We start from the raw sequence: 17,544 nt of genomic DNA on the forward strand, positions 1-17,544 counted from the left end.
TGTGTGTGTAGATTTTCTCTCTTTCCCCCCCTCTTTTCCCCTTTGAGACTATAGGGACGTGTGTGTTGTTATACTGGGCTTGCTAGTTCTGTTTAAGTATCTCTAACTTTCCATTTTCAGGCCACTATTTCTGCCAGACCACGATCCAAATGCGCACTCTTCCCCAACCCCGGCCTCCATGGGACAAACGAGGAAGGGCCCTATCTCTCCAGCTCTCACACAGCCCCGGAGAACTACTGAACTGCAAAGTAGCGGAGGGCTGGAGGCGGAACGTCTCTCCTGACTCCGCCCTTCTCTGCTTCCACTCTGCGCCGCAATAAAGGCGCCGCTCACAGACTCTGTTTCCGGGTTTCCGTTTCCTGTCCCGTTGGCTTCGCAGGTGTTGTTGTTAGTGCTGCGGCCATGGTGTTAAACCCGGTCTTTGGGAAGCTAGTCAACAAGAGGGTGGTGCTGGCCAGCGCCTCTCCGCGCAGGCAGGAGATTCTCACTAATGTGGTGAGTGTGCCCGTTGGCCGCAAAGGTCTTGTCCGGGACGCGGAGCGTTTAGCTGGGGTCCCTTTTCTGCTTTCCCAGATGTTCCGCTTAGTAGCAAGATTTGCCATTTTCCGCTCTGTCAGGGCTCTGCTGTGCTTGTATAGCTGCGCAGGCAAGCAGGAATTCAGCGAGGAAGCTTTCTCCTTCATTGTGCCTTCCTGCTTGGGAAGGTTGCAGCATCTGTCGTGTTTCCTCCTGTTGGCAGCTATTGTAATTTATCTCCCAGCTATTGTTCATGTTGAATAGTGTGATAAATGGTTCCTTCATCCCTCCTTTTGGAAACAAGTAAAGCTTAACTTGAGTTGGAGCTTTGCCCCAGGTCCTGCTTTCAGCCCTCAAAAATGTAAATAATTAATAAAGTGCCATGAGTATATCACAGTACATTTTCTTTATTGCTGGTAACCAGTCAGTTCCCATACACCTGGAATTAGATGGGGCAGGACTTTGATTCCAATGGCAGGATTGAGCCCTGGCACAAGATGCTCAAACCTGTGCACTTGCCATTGCCCAAGCACTAAAACAGCCAGTCTGATTTGCAAGGGCCTGTACTTCTAAATGGGGGGGGGGGGAATTGCAGGTAGCCGTTCTGTCCATCATTGTCATCCTCTCAAAAAAAGTGAATGGATTTTTTATTTCATAAATGCTCTTAATCAAACTGGATCTAAGTAAAACAAAAGGTGGGGGTGGGGAGAGAAATGGTTGCAGCTGGACATGCCTGAAAGCCTGTCTGCTGTTTGCAATAATTTAAAGGTGGAATGAAGGTGGTGTTACACCAACTTCTTGATTAGCTGTGCTGCTGTATGGATTATTGTGGTTTTCTTGACTCCTGCTCTCTGACTTACAAGGTGTTCTGATTACTGCTAGAGGCAGATCCAAATGGCTCCAGGCTTTTATATTTTCAGAGACAGAGCAATAATGCTTCTCTGTTCCTGGAGCCTATAGTGCAAACTAAGATCTTCTTGCACCAAGCATGTGATACCATAAAGAAGTCTGCATAACAAAGGGCTTGACAAATCACTGGTGTGCTCTGCCCCCCCTGCAGCCCCCTCGCTGGTGTGCTCTGCCCCCTTGCCGCAACCCCCCCCCCCCGCAGCCCCCTCGCCGGCACGCTCTGCCCCCCCCCCGCAGTCCATTCCAGGCCCGCCGCCACTTCCTCCAGTCTCCTCTCTCCTGAGGTTGGTGGGGCTTCATCCTTCTCCCCCCGCTGCCACCCTGCTGACCCAACAGCTGCCTCCTCAACCCGTGCCCTCTTCTCGGGCCACCGGCCGGTCTGGCAACAGCCACCTCCTCCACCCAGGCCTGCTGTCATTTCCTCCCGCTTCTTTTCTCCTGAGGCCAGTGGGGCTTCTTCTTTCTCCCTGCCAGGCTGCTTCTCCCCCCGCTGCCACCGCGCCTCCTCCTAAGCCCGTCGGTGGCCTTCTCCGGGCGATGGGGCTTTGCCCGCCACCCGGCTCTCTTTCTCCCTCCCTCTCTCCCTCACTTTCTCCCTGCCAGCCAGGCAACCAATTTTGGGTGACCATGCCACCGCCGCCGCCACATGGTTGTCTGTCTTGGTGCTGAGCAGCTGCTCCACCCCTGCCTTTTCATTGGTAGTGGCTGCAGCAGGGGCGGGGCTTGCCAAACATCCCCACGCAGTTCTCTGTAAATATATAGATTTATTTGTTCTGAGCAGCACGCTCTTTTTAATTTATGTTTTTTGACATTTTGTATTTTACATACATCTTTCCCTGTCCCCCCCCCCCCCGCTTTATGATGTCTTTCCCAGTTCCCTCCCCCCACCCCTAAACCCAACCCCCCTCAGTACTGGTTGGGAGGAGATGAGAAAAGGAAGGAGGGATGGAAAGAAAAAGAGGGAGGGGAAAAAGCAGAGGGGGGAGGAAGGGAAGAGGGGAAAGGATACTCATCATTGCACTAGTAGGTGTGGGTAGGTCAGAGGGTTTTCTATACTAAGAATAGATCAAGGAAGTTATCCCAGATTTCTGACTATTTATCCAATTTATTTACTTTTAAGAAGACCCATTTTTCATGTGCCGCTAGCTCAAGCAGGTCCTGTACCCAGTCCTCACACCTAGGGGTTTTGGGAAATTTCCACTGCCTCAATATTAACCTCTTGGCTACCAGCAAACTCCGCCAAAGCCTACTTCTAAAGAGAAGCTCATTTATCCTTTCTCCACAATGTTTGTCAAGGACCGGGCTTTCTCTGTGGCTGCCCCAGGGCTTTGGAATGTGCTCTCTGCTGAAATAAGAGCATTTCCATCTCTGTTTGTTTTCAGGAAGACCCTCAAGACTCTCCTGTTTTTGCAGGCTTTTAATTAGAATTAATTTTTAATAATTTTAACAACTTGTTTGAATAACTATTGTATTCTATTGTTTTTATTGTGTCATGTATTTAAATTTTGTGCACTGCCTAGAGATGTACATATCAGGTATTATTTTTTGTCAATGTCTGGCATAACATCTTCTTTAGTCCATCTTAAACAGTCTTGACCTGTGGACTCAGGCTTTGCATCATGTCCTGCTACAGCTATTTATCTCCACTGCCACTATCTTTGCATTCCCTTTTGTCATCTTGTCTTTATTTATTCTAGCCTGATGAAGAGTTTTGGTGAACTCATTTTTGTGATGTTGGTCTTGATAAAGGTATTATACAGATGTTGCTTTTAGATAACTTGAAGCAGTTTTAGACACCTAAACTGCTGCAAAACCTTGTAAGCTTTCTAGAATTTTTTTTTTTTTAATTTTAGGAAGTTTGATTTGACATCAGCCAATTGGCTTTGCTTCCAAATGCCCTGCAACACCTGGAATTGTTCTTGTGTAAACAAGAACTTTCTGTTTCAGCCTGTTAAGTATGAAGTGCACTATATTCTAGTTATGCTTATTGCTGAAACCAAGCCTAGTCACTTTGGCTGTGAAATTTGGAAATAACCTCCATTGGAATCAATGGGATTTACTGCCAAAAAGACAGGATCAGGTTGCTTGGCTATTGAAAATAGCCAATAGTTCTTGGTTCTATTTGAAAATAACCAATATAAAATAGTTCTTTATGCTGGAGAAAATATTTCATCAGAGTTGGAGGAGTACAGTGATGCCTTTCTTCTTTCCTTTGCTTTCTTTCTTCACATTTAGCCATACTGGTTGTCTTTAAAACATTCAGTTGTGTGGTCATAGGACAAATTAGACAATAGATAGCATCATGATCATTTGGAGAAGTTGAATGTAATGCAGGTCTTTGCATCAGAGCTATTCTGTTTTCCTAATTCTAAAACACATAAATGCTGGAACCAGTTGTATGAAGAGTTCTTCAAGAAGGCTCTACTATGTAGTAATGGTTTAAGTGTCAGATTAGGACTGGGGAGATGTGGGTTCAAATCTCCACTTGGCCACAAAACTCACTGAGTGAGCTTGGGCTTGTCACGTTACCTTTCAGGCCAATGCCCCTCATAGGGTTGTTGTATGGATGAAATGGGGGTGGAGGGGACCATGTATGCTGCCCTGAGCTGCTTAAAGGAAGGAGAGGATAGAAATATAAAAACCTAGGAGCTGTAGCCTGTTGTTGACAGGGCAAAGTCATTTTGTGTACATTACACTTACAGGAAAATTCAAGAAATATCATAGTATGTTTTATTTATGTGCTTGCAAAAGGGAAGTAAAAACAGTTTTAAATTTCTAGGATTTCAACTTCGAACATTGTTCATTTTGTTGAATAATTACCATGCATAGTAAATTTGAATCATAGTGAATGTGAATCTGAGAAATATCCAACTTTTCTTGAGTAAAATGTTTGAATTATTGATCTTATTATTGAGTGTTAAAAATAGAATTATATTCAGCATTTCTGCTAAGAAAATACATTTTAAAACCTTACAGCCAGCATATACTGGTGTTAAAAGTAGTCCATTCAGCTAGTTTAAGTGGCAGGATTGTGTATGCAAAAATTGATATCTGTGGGTAATTTGAACTTTATTTTGCACAAACAAATGCTTCAAAATATAAGATAAATGGTATCTTATGTATATGGATTTGTGTTTCAATATTAGCCTGTCAAGTAAGCTGACTTGTTGCTGACACAAATGGAGGAAGCATCTTTTATGTTGCTGATTGGAATCTATTGAGGGGATAGTGAGTACTTGGATCTCTTTTTAAATGAGATCTGGAAAATTATATATGATATCAGTGAGACTTGTTGAGTAAACATATGCATACTATTAAGCTGAATGTTTATTGTGATATTCTAAATCAAAGAGAGAACTGTGCAGTCATCCAATAAAGCCCTGACATTGTACTGATACAGAAAAATGCTGGATTTGGATTGATGATGAAATTGCCATTTCCTCCTACAAATGGAAATGTGGATAATTTTTCTGCTGGCTTTTGACAGGTAGGGGAGCAGTGAGAGGAATGAGTGGCTGGGAGTGACTAAACAGTCTCCTACTGTAGCATTAACATTAAAGCCAAATTCTCTAGACGGCGCCTCTGAATCAAATTGGGTTCAGTAGTTCCTCAGTCAGAAAACATTCAGGTGAACGTCAGCTTTTGTAATGTTTCTTGCAGTCATTTATTTCCTTTATCTCTTACAGGGCCTCCGATTTGAAGTTGTTCCATCCTGGTTCAAAGAGACACTTGAGAAGTCATCTTTTGATGCTCCTTACAAATATGCTGTTGAAACTGCAAAACAAAAAGCACTTGAAGTGGCAAAAAGAATGCATCTAGTAAGCCATTTAATTTCATGATCTGATTTGGTGCTTCTGAGCTAGCGTCTTGAGTTGTTTGGACTACTGTTAATCTTATGTGCCTGTTTCAGATTGATTGTTGCATTGACAACAGCTGTTCTGTAAGTCTTTTCTACATCAGTATTTTGGCAACAAGTTAGATAAGTCTTAATACAGGGAAGTCTTTTAGCGTAAAACACGTCTCTGAGGATATATGAAGTTGCCTTATATTTAGACAGATCATTGGTACATCTAGTTCAGTATTGTCCACACTGATTGACAGCAGTTCTCCAGAGTTTATTACTGGGGTCTTTTCCATCCCTACTGGGAGATGCCAGAGGTTGAACCTGAAACTTTCTGCATACAAAGCAGATGCTCTACCACTGAGCTATGGCCCTTCCCCACTACCGGGGATGGGAGAGAGGAAAAAGAATGCAACTAGTCCATCTAGCCCACTCTTCCATCTTAGGCGTGCACGTGATCACAAGTTTTTGGATGTCTGCTCAGTTCATTTTAGATCCTGCTCAGGTTGAATCTGGAAGGCTCCATTCTGAATGCAGGTGTGTACGCACACTGCCTTGATACTGATGCCCAGAACAAAACTCATTCCGCACAGATGAAAAAAATTAGAGGGACCACTGGTCTAGCCAAGTACTTTGCATTCTGATTGGCAGCACTTCTCTAGAGTTTCAGGCAGAGAGACATCTTTTTCATCCTCTCCTACCTGATTCTTTAACTGGAGATAGCAGGGATTGAACTTGGAACTGTCTGCATGTAAAGAATATGCTTTACAAATATGCTTTACAAATACATGATTTACATGTGGATATGGTTCAGCCTAACCTACTTCACAGGGTTGTTGTGAAGAGAAACTCAAGTATGTAGTACACCGCTCTGGGCTCCTTGGAGGAAGACCGGGATATAAATGTTAAATAAATAAATAAATAATAAATAAATAATAAATATGTCTATGCCTTTTGTAGCTAGGGTGAACCTTGGTCACCAGAATTCTCCAGAGCAGAGAATCCCAGCCTTGGGTCCCCAGATGTTGTTGGACTACAATTCCCATCATCTACAGCCACAACATCTGAAGACGCAAGGCTGGGATCTTCTGCTCTATAGGTACACAGTGATTTGTGAATGATTCCAGATAGTCTGCAAAAGTATGTGACTGAACCTCTTGGAGTGTCTATTTCATGTAGATAAAGGTTACTGTCTTGGAACACCCACTCTGAGGGCCATCTTGCATATTGTGCAGTGGCAAATACAGATTTGCAGCTAAGTGTACACTCATTAGGTTACTGCAATAAATCATTTCCAACCTAATGCCTGTTCCTGTTTGATACCTGACTTGAATCACATTCACATTAACCTTTTAAATATTCACTTAAGATATTTTAGGGGCACATTTCAACACTGTAATATGTGAAGCAGCCCTGCAAGAGAGAATCTCTACATCTTGATTTTGTAAAAAGACTTGTGATGGTGTGCAGATTGGGCAAAATGCACTGTATTTCTATATTTTCAGAAGCATCTTAGAACGCCAGATGTCGTTATAGGAGCAGACACTATAGTGGTGAGTTCTACTTATCAGCTGCTAGTTTATAGAAGTCTCTTACTAGCAACCTGTGTGGTGTTTGATACTATAATCACACAAGAGAAACTAGTTCTGCCAGGCCGTTTAGCCTATCCTTCTGCTGTGAGTTTTCTCCTGCCTCTTAAATTGAGTGCTAATGTTGTTACTGCTCCTTTCTAGTGCTTTTCTGAATTAATACCTATCTGTGGCATTTTCAAGGGAGAGGTATTAACAATGGACAGTGCCCAAACCTTCCCCATGCTTGCCAACTTTTCCCCATAAGTGCTACCCTGAAGCTTTTTTTCTTCCAGGCTAAGGTGCTTTTGGCACTGAGTAAGAGAATAATAATTTAAAATGGTCTGGTAGGGGCATTTGCAGGGGAGAATCCACGAGCAGGTGCAGGGTTCAACACCTCTCTGCCTGCCCCACATTAGCCTTGTGAGAGAAGCTAATGGGGTTGGAAATCCCACTGTTGCTCTCAGAAAATTTAATTCTACCTGCAAAATGCATGTGGATGGAAGTGTTGAATTGACCTAGAATCCACTATCAAGAGAGTCAAACCTGGAACGAAGTGGTTGTTCATATTTTAAACTCACATCAGAAGCTGAAAAGGCAAGAAGGTTTGTTGCTACACCAACATCAGAAAGCTGAAAAAAAGAACCTCAATTTCAAAAGTAAATCTTTAATACCCAAATAACTGATAAAAGCTTTAAGGTCATATATCTTTAGACTGACAGTCTAAAAAAGGAAGCACTGTTAAAGAAACATTTACATGTAAGTGTGAACAGTGGATTGGATAAGTACACATTGCTTTAAATACACCTTTTGTAGTCAAGTGTTTGGCTGCATAAAACATTGCAACATAAAATGAAATGAATATTGCAACATGAAATAAAGATAAAAGGTAAAGTATGCCGTCAAGTTGATTTTGACTCCTGGCACCCACAGAGCCCTGTGGTTTTCTTTAGTAGAATACAGGAGGGGTTTACCATTGCCTCCTCCCATGCAGAATGAGATGATGCCTTTGAGCATCTTCCTATATCGCTGCTGCCCGATATAGGTGTTTCCCATAGTCTGGAAAACATACCAGCGGGGATTCAAACCAGCAACCTTCTGCTTTTTAGTCAAGCATTTCCCCAATGCACCACATCAGCTGGTAATGTGAAATAGTAATGCAAAATAGTTTAAAATACAAGGGATCTTTGTAAAGATAACCATTATTTTTTTTTAAATGTATATTACATTTGGTGTACATTGATTGCTTTGAGGTTCTTCTCTTGATAAAGAGCACGGGAGCCAAATATGTAGGATAAATAGGTGCAGCCCATTGGAAAAATAATTGTGCATAGATTACATTTAAAGGAAAGGTGAGGAAATGAAATATAATATAATTTTTTAAATTAATGTGCTTGTAAAAGCAAACTAAAAGAACAGGTTTAAATTTGTAGGATTTCCACTTCAAACACTATTCATTTTATTGAATAAGTATCATACATAGTAGATTTGAACCTGAGAACTACTACTTCTCTTGGGCATGGTGCCATTTTTGAATTATTGAACAGATTATAAAAATCAGTTAAATCTGAGAATAATGGTTTACAAATGATCATTATATTCAACATTTCTGCTAAAAATATATATTTTTAAAAAACTAAACCTTTCACTCAGCATTTTCTGGTATAATATGTAGTACATTCAGCTAGTTTAAGTGGCAGGCTTATGTATGCAAAATTTGGTATCTGTAGATAATCCGGAAGTATGACTTTATTTTGCAGAAACTCCTCAAAATAGACAATAGATGTTATCAATTTGGATAGTGAGTATGGTGCTCTCTTCTCCCCTTTGTGCCATTCTGAGTTCATGCAAAATGGTAGGTAGAGGTAGGGTCTTAGAAAGGTTGAAGTGAGCCCTGGGACAAAGTGAAGATGCCCCCTGCTTCTGCCTTGCTCCCTCCCTTCTTTTTAATGAAGACAGGATTTAGAAAGGGTCCCCAAGATCTTTTAACTGAAATTCTTTTCAATTCTAACTCAACTTTTGGAGGGAGAGAGAGGGGAAGAGTGTCAGGAGCATCTCTCTCTCGTTTTGGCCATGTAATTGGCTACCTGATGCTCGATGATATATCCCTTGCTGTTGAGCCTGTCACGCTGAGGGAGGAGTGGCTGAACTTGAGCACTAGCCAGCTAGACATGAGGAGAGGAGGGAGGGATGCTGCCTGACACTCCCCCACCACCCGCCACCAAGAGGATTTATCTTGCTTGAAGCCAAGATGAGTCCTCGGGAGTCAACAGCATGTCACCAAGTTGGGGATATGGAAGGGGAGGAATGAAGAGCAAGCTTTTACCCAATGTTCCCCCCACCTGGGGCCCAGGGACACTTGTTTCCCCCCACCTCCATTCATCTATAGCAATGCTCCAGCTAGAGGCTCTGTGGTTATTGGTTCCAGTCTTGCTGCTTATAAAAGCAGAAAATTGGTGACTGCAGGGGCGTAACTACCATTAGGCAAGGGGAGGCGGCTGTCTGGAGGCCCCCACGCCTCGAGGGGCCCCCCAGAGGCAAGTCACATGACTATATATTGTGAAGTGTGTGTGTGTGTGTGCATGAGTGAGGGGCCCATTTAAAAATTTTGTCTCTGGGCCCACTCCAGCCTTGTTACACCCCTGGGTGATTGTGTTAAACAGCAGAGAGTGGGGGGGGGAAATAAATCCCATCCCCACTTCTCATTCTAAATAACTAATTAGGGCTATAAGTGGATTCTGATGCAGCTGCACATGTTGAACCAATGAATATGAGGGGGAACTCTGTGCAGCACCCATTTGTGGATGGGGTTCCTAATCTGGTAAGGGATCCACATGCGGCAGCCTGTTTTCCTGCACAGTGTGCACGCTAACAAGATTGCAGCAGTTGTGACTGTGATGTTCTGCCATTGCAGGAGTGTACAGTTCCATCGCTTTTGTGAGAGGCTCGGGAAGCAAGGTTCTTCTACAAGTGATTGACAATCCTTGAAATAAAAACTTTCTGCTTATGTCTAACTCTGCCCACCTACTCACTGAAGTGATCTTTGACCCTAGTCCTGTAGAGAAGACCCTCTGAGGCTAGCTTCTGCAAATCCTCAAGGAACTAGACCAGGCCTGCTCAACTTAGGCCCCCCAGCTGTTTTTGAACTACAACTCCCATCATCCCCAGCCACAGTGGCCAATAGCCAAGGATTATGGGAGTTGAAGGCCAACATCTGCAGGAGGGCCGAAGTTGAGCAGCCCTGAACTAGACACTCTGACACCTTGTCAAGGAAGAAAATTAAACAAATCCATTTAATGAGCTACTTAAGTACAGTTTTAAAATTCATTTCTATATATTTCCCTTTCAGACCATAGAAAAGCAGATCTTGGAGAAACCAGTGGACAAGCAAGATGCATATAAGATGCTTTCAAGGTTTATACTTTTAATATTTTAAATACCAATATGCACTTCCTACATCACTATTTATACTTGTATTACATTTATGTGGCTTATGTGGTTAGGTATAGACAATTATTGGCATGTTGAGCCCAGAGAATAAGATTCCACATGAGTAATTATAATGGACTGCATCAAGGCTAATTTAGTCATGACTAAGTTCCATTGAAATTAGTGGGACTTTACTTGTAATGACTTACTTGTCTCATTGATTTCAGTGGTCCTTAGACAAGGAGGGGAGAGCTGATCTTCTGGTAGCAAGCATGGATTGTCCCCTTTGCTAAGAAGAGTTTGCTCTGGTTTGCATTTGAATTGGAGACTACATGTGAGCCTTGTAAGATATTCTCCTGAAGGGATGGGGCTGCTCTGGGAAGAGCAACTGCATGGAGAAGGTTCCAAGTTCCCTCCCTGGCACCTCCAAGATAGGGCTGAGAGAGATTCCTGCCTGTAACCTTGTAGAAGCTGTTGCCAGTCTGTGTAGACAATACTGAGCTAGATGGACCAATAGTCTGACTTGGTATAAGGCAGCTTCCTGTGTTCCTATGATGATCTAGTCCACTGTTCCCTCTAATGTGTGCACACATGGGCGTGCTCACCAGTTTTTGGATGTCCGCTCAGTTCATTTTAGATCCTGCTCAGGTTGAATCAGGAAGGCCCCATTCTGAATGCAGGTGTGCAGACACTGCCTTGATATTGCTGCCCAGAGCAAAACTCATTCCGCACAGAGATGAGAAAAATTGGAGGGACCCCTGTCTCGTTGATTTTTTCAGTTTATTTGGTATAAATGTTTTTATTGGGGCAGGAGGTGGATAGCAAATCTAGTGCCTGAAATGTATACATTAAACTGCAAGGAGTTACAACCTGTTGAAAAGCTAGTATCAAGTATGTATCTCCTTACATACTTAATAAGTTTGCATTAAGAAAAATGGGGAATATTTAGGTTGCGCTTGCTATGTTAAAAAATATAAATGACCTTAAAATATTAGACTCATGGCCAGGATTTTGAAAGCAAAGGTTATAATTGTAAATGTGAGAGAGCAAGTGAAACAATACTTTCAGGTTATATCAACAAAGCATTTAAAAAGCTTTTGGACTAAGCTCCCCTCCCCCACACACCTTTTGTATAAAAATTGAACAAGATCTTATCTGAGAGGGTTTTTTGGTCTAGACACCTGTGCTAGATGGATAGTCTTTGGGGTGAGGGAAATTACACCTCAAGAGAAACACAGTAAAGCAGTGTTTGAATGTTATTTACATAGTAAGAAGGTAAGGCAGGGAACATACAGCCCAGTACTCTCTTCTGCTATTACTTCATTGATTATATTGTAGCAGTAGCACCTGTATAACATCTGTCTATATTGGCCCACTGTATGAGAAAGTAAGCGAGAATTATGAGAAAGTCAGTGAGAATTCCTTTCTCAAGATATGTCTTTTAATTGTCCTTGGTTAGGAAACATGTTTTACACCAAAATATGCTTTTACCCCAAAATATACCTTCCTCCAGCATATTTTGGTGTAAAACATAGTGTATTCAGCTAATTTCAGTGGCAGAATTGTTCTTGCAAAATTTGATATCTGTACGTAACGGGAAGTATGATATCCAGAATAATTACTTAAATTTTCACTGAGCACATACAAGGAAACCTTGTTATCTGGATCATGATCCGTTGCATTCATAAAGAATGGGTTCTGCGCCTGCGCAGGGACCTCGCGGACCGACTGACTAGCTCCTCGCGACGCCTCCAACTGCCCTGCACGTGATCGTGTCCATACTTTAATAGGCGGTTGGGGCGTGTCTTCCTCAGTTTCTTTTAGACCGCCATTGCGTCTAAACCTCAGATCGATTGCTCCTCGGTATATTAATAGTTTTTCACGGTACAACGACTGGAACGGATTCGGAACTACGTTTGGCTTTGACCTTTGGACTGTTTTGGACTACGTTTTTTGGATATCCCTTAAGAATTTTGTAAATTGGAACATTATTATTGGCCGTGAGACGCTGAGTGCTATGGCGTCGAAAGCGGCGGTTAAAACAACTTTCAAGCGCTGCACTAACTGCAGAGCAAAATTACCATCAACGGATACACATGATGCCTGCCTGCTTTGTCTTGGTGAGCAACATAACCCGATGAACTGCAAGATTTGTTGCTCTTTCTCTAAACAAACTTTGAAAAATCGGGCATTGCGTTTGCGGGCGGCACTGTACGAGGACGCACTTAGACCCCCGACGCCGAGGCCGGGCTCGGGGCCCTCGACATCGATGTCGGTAACGAGCGTTACGATACCGTCGACTTCGATTCCTCCTGTTGTGGACTCTGCCTCATCGCAGTCTAAAGCCACTATGGAAGAGGAGTTTAAAAGGCCCGGGAGTGTGGAGAAGAAGAGGCGCAAACACAAAAAGGCGCGATATTCCTCCACAGACGAAGAGGGCGCTTCCTCGCCACCGAGGAAGAGATCCAAAAAGACACGAGTCCGTAGTAGGACTCCTTCGCCGACGGGTTTACAGACCGAGGCGGAAGATTGGGATACTACTTTAAAGGTGACTCCGTCTCCATGGGTGCAACAAAGTTCCCCGTCATCGGAAGGTTCGCCATCGACATCGAGGTTGGCGTCGAGATCGACGTCGAGGCACGAGCACGCGTCGGCATCGAAAGCTCGACATCGAAGAGAATCTAGAGATCGGGCATTACCGGCGTCGACTTCCCCATCGACATCGATAGACCCGCTGCTGTCGGCGTCGATGGGGTTCGACTCGATACCGAAGGTGTCGGAGTTCCAAGCCTCGTCTACACAGATTGCGGGAGTTCAGGTTCCAGAACAATGTACTGCTTCAACACCGAGTGTTTTCCAGACTGGAGACCGACACCGGCTGGTGGCGGACTTAACTCCTGCAAGAACCCCAATTCACTCTCCGGCGTCCCCCAGGGTGACTTATCATTCGGAGGACTATATGGACTTTGGTGAGGGAGTCATGCAGGAACAAACTGTTGTGCAGAAAACTCGGACTCCATTGTTGGCCTTATTGGATTCTAGTGAAGGCACGCCTTCCGGGTCGACCTTTCACGGGTTTACCTACGACCAGCTGAGTGGGACAGCAGTGCCTAAGACTCCGTCTGCGTCTCCAGGGCGACCCTCCGTGCATACTCCAGAGACTACTCGACTCATTTCAGCAGCCACGAGTCCCATTCGACAGCTCATGACTCCTTTGGTGGAACATCATAATCTGCCGAAGCCGATACCTATTCGGGCACGAACGGCAGATGCATCAACGGCCACGTCTCTTCCTGTGGGCCGCATCACACATGCTTGTGGTTTCCGCCACAACCCCGAAGTGTTTTTTCCACCAGATTATGCGGAATACAAAATTTGGAAGGCGCAGCAGTCGCTTCGTGAAGATCCACTGCCACAGCGGCAGCGCCCATTGGAGGCCAGGTTGCTGCAAAATAACCCGTCCTTGCCACACCGCTCAGAATCCATACGTCCCCAGGTGTCGTTGCAAGGGGCACCTTCTAACCTTGTCCCTGCTACGCAGTGTGTTTCATCACATGAGACTGGAAGCAGTAGGAACAGCGACTCAGACACATCATATTTGTCAGACACTGAGGCAAGCACCATGCACGAGCCCAGAGAGCCTGACCCTCCAGAGGAGGTTGCGCCGGGTACCTCGCTCTCTCCCTCAGAGGAACTGAAAGCGTACCATGCGCAACTACGTGAGATGGCGGAAGCTTTGGGCCTGGAAATTCAGCTACCAGTCTTAGATCTTAAAGATCCTGTGTATAATATGATGGCAAAAGCTAAGGTCACTCACCCTGTGTCGCTACCAATGATTCCGGCAATTACGAAGGCGGCACAGTCGGCATGGACTGTTTTGAGGACTTCAACGCCCACTTCGAGAAAGTTGGAGAGTTTGTATAGGGTGCAAGAAGTTGATAACACTTACCTGGTGAGGCACCCAGACCCGAACTCTTTAGTGGTGGAGTGTGCATCGTCAAAGGGTGCACAACGCCATACTACCCCTGCTGATAAAGAGGGGAGAAAGCTTGATGTCCTGGGACGTAGAGTTTATTCTACATCCAGTTTAGCAGTGAAAATCGCTAATTATGCTGCATGTATGACACGATATGCCCACCATCTGTGGGACACTTTTTTCCAGGACTCGTCCACGTTGTCGGCAGATGATTTACAAAAGGCTCTAGCACAGACCTATGAAAAGTCTACGGTGGTGACCAGGCAGTTGCTGAGCACGTACAAGCATTTAGCGGAGACGGAATCGCGGGCAATGGCAACAGCTATTACTTTGCGGCGTCACGCGTGGCTGAGGTCTACTAACTTACAGCCAGAAATGAAAGATAAAATTGAGTATTTGCCCTTTGATGGGAAAGGGCTATTTGCAGACTCTACGGATGACACCATGGAATCCTGGAAAAAGATGAAGGTCACGGCAAAAACGTTCATGACATCCACTTCTTCAGCTAGTCAGCAGTCTCGTAGTCGCCCCTACGGAAGACAGCAAAATAGGTATTCTAATAAACAGGATCGAAGAGACTACAGGAGACAAAACAAGCCTTATCAAAGGAATAGGCCCTATTATCAGAAACCTAAAGGCCAGAGGGCTGCTAAAGACCAATCAAAGCAGTCTCTTTGAAGTGAAGGTCCATCCACTGCAACACCGCACATCGACACCAACTACAATACCAAAGGCCTCCAACACCAGCCTCGCATTAGCCAGAGTACCCGAGGCTCCCGAGAACAGCCTCGCGTTAGCCAATGTATCCATCAAATTGGCACGCCACGCCAATGCGTGGCACAACATAACATCAGATCAGTGGGTGCTGAAAATTATAACTTATGGCTATGCAATAGAGTTCAAGAATTTGCCACCTTTCCAGGGTGTGAAATACACCAGGTCAACACTGGCACTTCAGGACGAAGTGCAGGTACTGCTGGAGAAACGAGCAATAATGCGTGTGCCGTGGATGGACAGACTGAGGGGGTTTTACTCCAGATATTTTCAGATCCCCAAGAAGGATGGGGGAATAAGGGCAATAATGGATTTAAGAGAGCTGAACTGTTATATAGAGACGAGGAAGTTCAGAATGGTCACTTTACAGGGCATTCTGCATCTCTTACTAAAAGAAGAATGGGCAATCACCTTGGATTTGAAGGATGCCTATTTTCACATAGGGATTCGCGAGAATCACAGAAGGTTCCTTCGTTTCACAGTAGGCGATACAGCGTACCAGTACACAGTTTTGCCATTCGGGCTCTCAACAGCCCCGCGTGTGTTCACAAAGGTGATGGCAACAGTCGTAGCGTTCTTAAGAACAGAGGGCCTAAGGCTGTACCCTTACCTCGACGACTGGCTTATGGTGAGCGCAGACAGAGAAGGGTTACTTTCTCAGACACGATTGGTCTTGCAACTGCTTCAACAGTTGGGAATCAATGTGAATTGGAAGAAATCCAAATTAGACCCCCAAAGGCAAGTGAACTTTATAGGCTCGATACTGGATTTGGCGAAGAAGCGGGCTTTTCTGCCGGAGTCACGGTACGAACAGATAAGGGATTTAGTGCTTCTGTTCAAGAAGTTGCCACGTCAACCAGCGGAGGCCGTCCAGAGGCTTCTGGGGCTAATGGCATCCTGCAACTCTACTGTAGCTTACACCCGTCTAAATATGCGCGACCTTCAGTTGTGGTACCTCCGCAAATTCCGTCCGAATGTGGACAACCAGAAAAAGATGTTACTCATCCCTGTCAGTGTCCTGAGGTCACTACGGTGGTGGATTCAACGAGACAATCTACTCTCAGGAAGGGAGTTCCGACCCTGGACACCATCCCTTTGGGTGACAACGGACGCCTCCCTATGGGGTTGGGGAGCACATTGTGGTCATTGTCAAGTACAGGGTCGGTGGACTCCACAGCAAAAACTGAAGCACATAAATTATCTGGAGCTTTTAGCGGTGTTTTTGGCGTTGAAGGCTTTCCGCCCCCAGTTGCAGGGAAGGGTTGTACAAGTGAACCTAGACAACACAACCGCCATAGCTTACCTCAACAAACAAGGTGGAACGGTGTCCCGAACCCTGTGTCATTTGAGCCAGCGTCTGTGGACCTGGTGTATTGCGAACTCCATACGCCCTATGGCGTTGCACATCAAAGGGGAGGACAATGTTCAGGCAGACATGCTGAGCAGATCGTTTCAGCTGAACCAGCAGCACGAATGGGAATTGAGCGAGTGTTACCTTCGGCCGCTGTTCAAGAAGTGGGGTACGCCTCAAATAGATTTGTTTGCCACTGCTGCGAACAAAAAATGTCAGAGTTATTGCTCTCGTGCAGGACATGGCAAACACTCACTGGGAGATGCGTTCCAGCTTCTCTGGAGGGAGGGCCTATATTACCTGTTCCCCCCACAACCGCTGGTCCCCAGGGTATTAGCGCAAATTCTCAGAGACGAGACGCAGGGGGTTCTGGTGGCTCCATGGTGGCCCAGACAACCGTGGTTCGCTCTTCTGCTGAAGCTGTCGAAGGGCCGGTATCACCAATTTTCCGTTTACCCGGACTTGCTAAGTCGAGAAAGGGGGATGATCTTACACCCACAACTACACACGCTGAAGCTGACAGCGTGGCTGATAGGTTAATGAAAAGGATCCTACTTAATAGTAGGAGGCTTTCAACTCGGCGTAATTACAATAGTAAATGGAAGAGATTTCGCAGCTATGCGGGAAGGAAAGGATTCTTCCCTAAACGGGCGACTATCATGCAGGTGTTGCTGTATATGACGACCTTGAAAATGTCCGGCTTGGCAAACTCGTCACTTCGGGTGCACCTGGCGGCTATATCTGCCGGGCATGGTGGCTGGGATGGAAAGACTGTGTTTTCACACCCCAAGATTAAGAAATTCCTAAAAGGGGTTAATAACATGTACCCACCTGTTCGGCGTCCCGTTCAGCAATGGAACTTAACTTTAGTTTTGAATGCATTGACGGAAGCACCGTTTGAACCTTTGGGGGCTGCACCCTTGGGCATGCTGACTTTAAAGACTGTATTCTTAATAGCAATGACGTCAGCACGTAGGGTGGGCGAATTGGCTGCGATACGGGCTGATCGGCCCTACACCCAAATTTACCCAGGGAAAGTAGTGATGCGCCTGGATCCTAGGTTCAGGCCCAAAATAGTGTCGGAGTTTCATATCAATGAGGATATCGTGCTTCCCGTGTTCTTCCAAAGCCCACAGACGCAGTTGGAAATCAAGATGCATACGCTAGATGTAAGGCGTTC

General features: G+C 44.9%; 1 protein-coding gene across 2 annotated transcripts in view; it reads left to right on the plus strand.

Annotated features, from left to right (window-relative positions):
* The first annotated feature begins 332 nt into the window (after positions 1-332).
* ASMTL (acetylserotonin O-methyltransferase like) overlaps positions 333-17,544 on the plus strand; it is a 42,599-nt gene continuing 25,387 nt past the window's right edge. Inside the window, exons 1-4 of one of the 2 annotated variants that reach the window (XM_053309600.1) lie at positions 333-495; positions 5,112-5,243; positions 6,772-6,819; positions 10,184-10,248. In XM_053309600.1, the coding sequence (XP_053165575.1) occupies positions 403-495; positions 5,112-5,243; positions 6,772-6,819; positions 10,184-10,248 (338 nt within the window). In that variant the 5' untranslated portion in view covers positions 333-402. The remainder of the gene's footprint in view (positions 496-5,111; positions 5,244-6,771; positions 6,820-10,183; positions 10,249-17,544) is intronic. The other variant, XM_053309599.1, reaches the window with a different exon arrangement.

The sequence above is a fragment of the Hemicordylus capensis genome, chromosome 3 (genome assembly GCF_027244095.1).
Source record: "Hemicordylus capensis ecotype Gifberg chromosome 3, rHemCap1.1.pri, whole genome shotgun sequence".
NCBI classification, from domain to species: Eukaryota; Metazoa; Chordata; class Lepidosauria; order Squamata; family Cordylidae; genus Hemicordylus; species Hemicordylus capensis.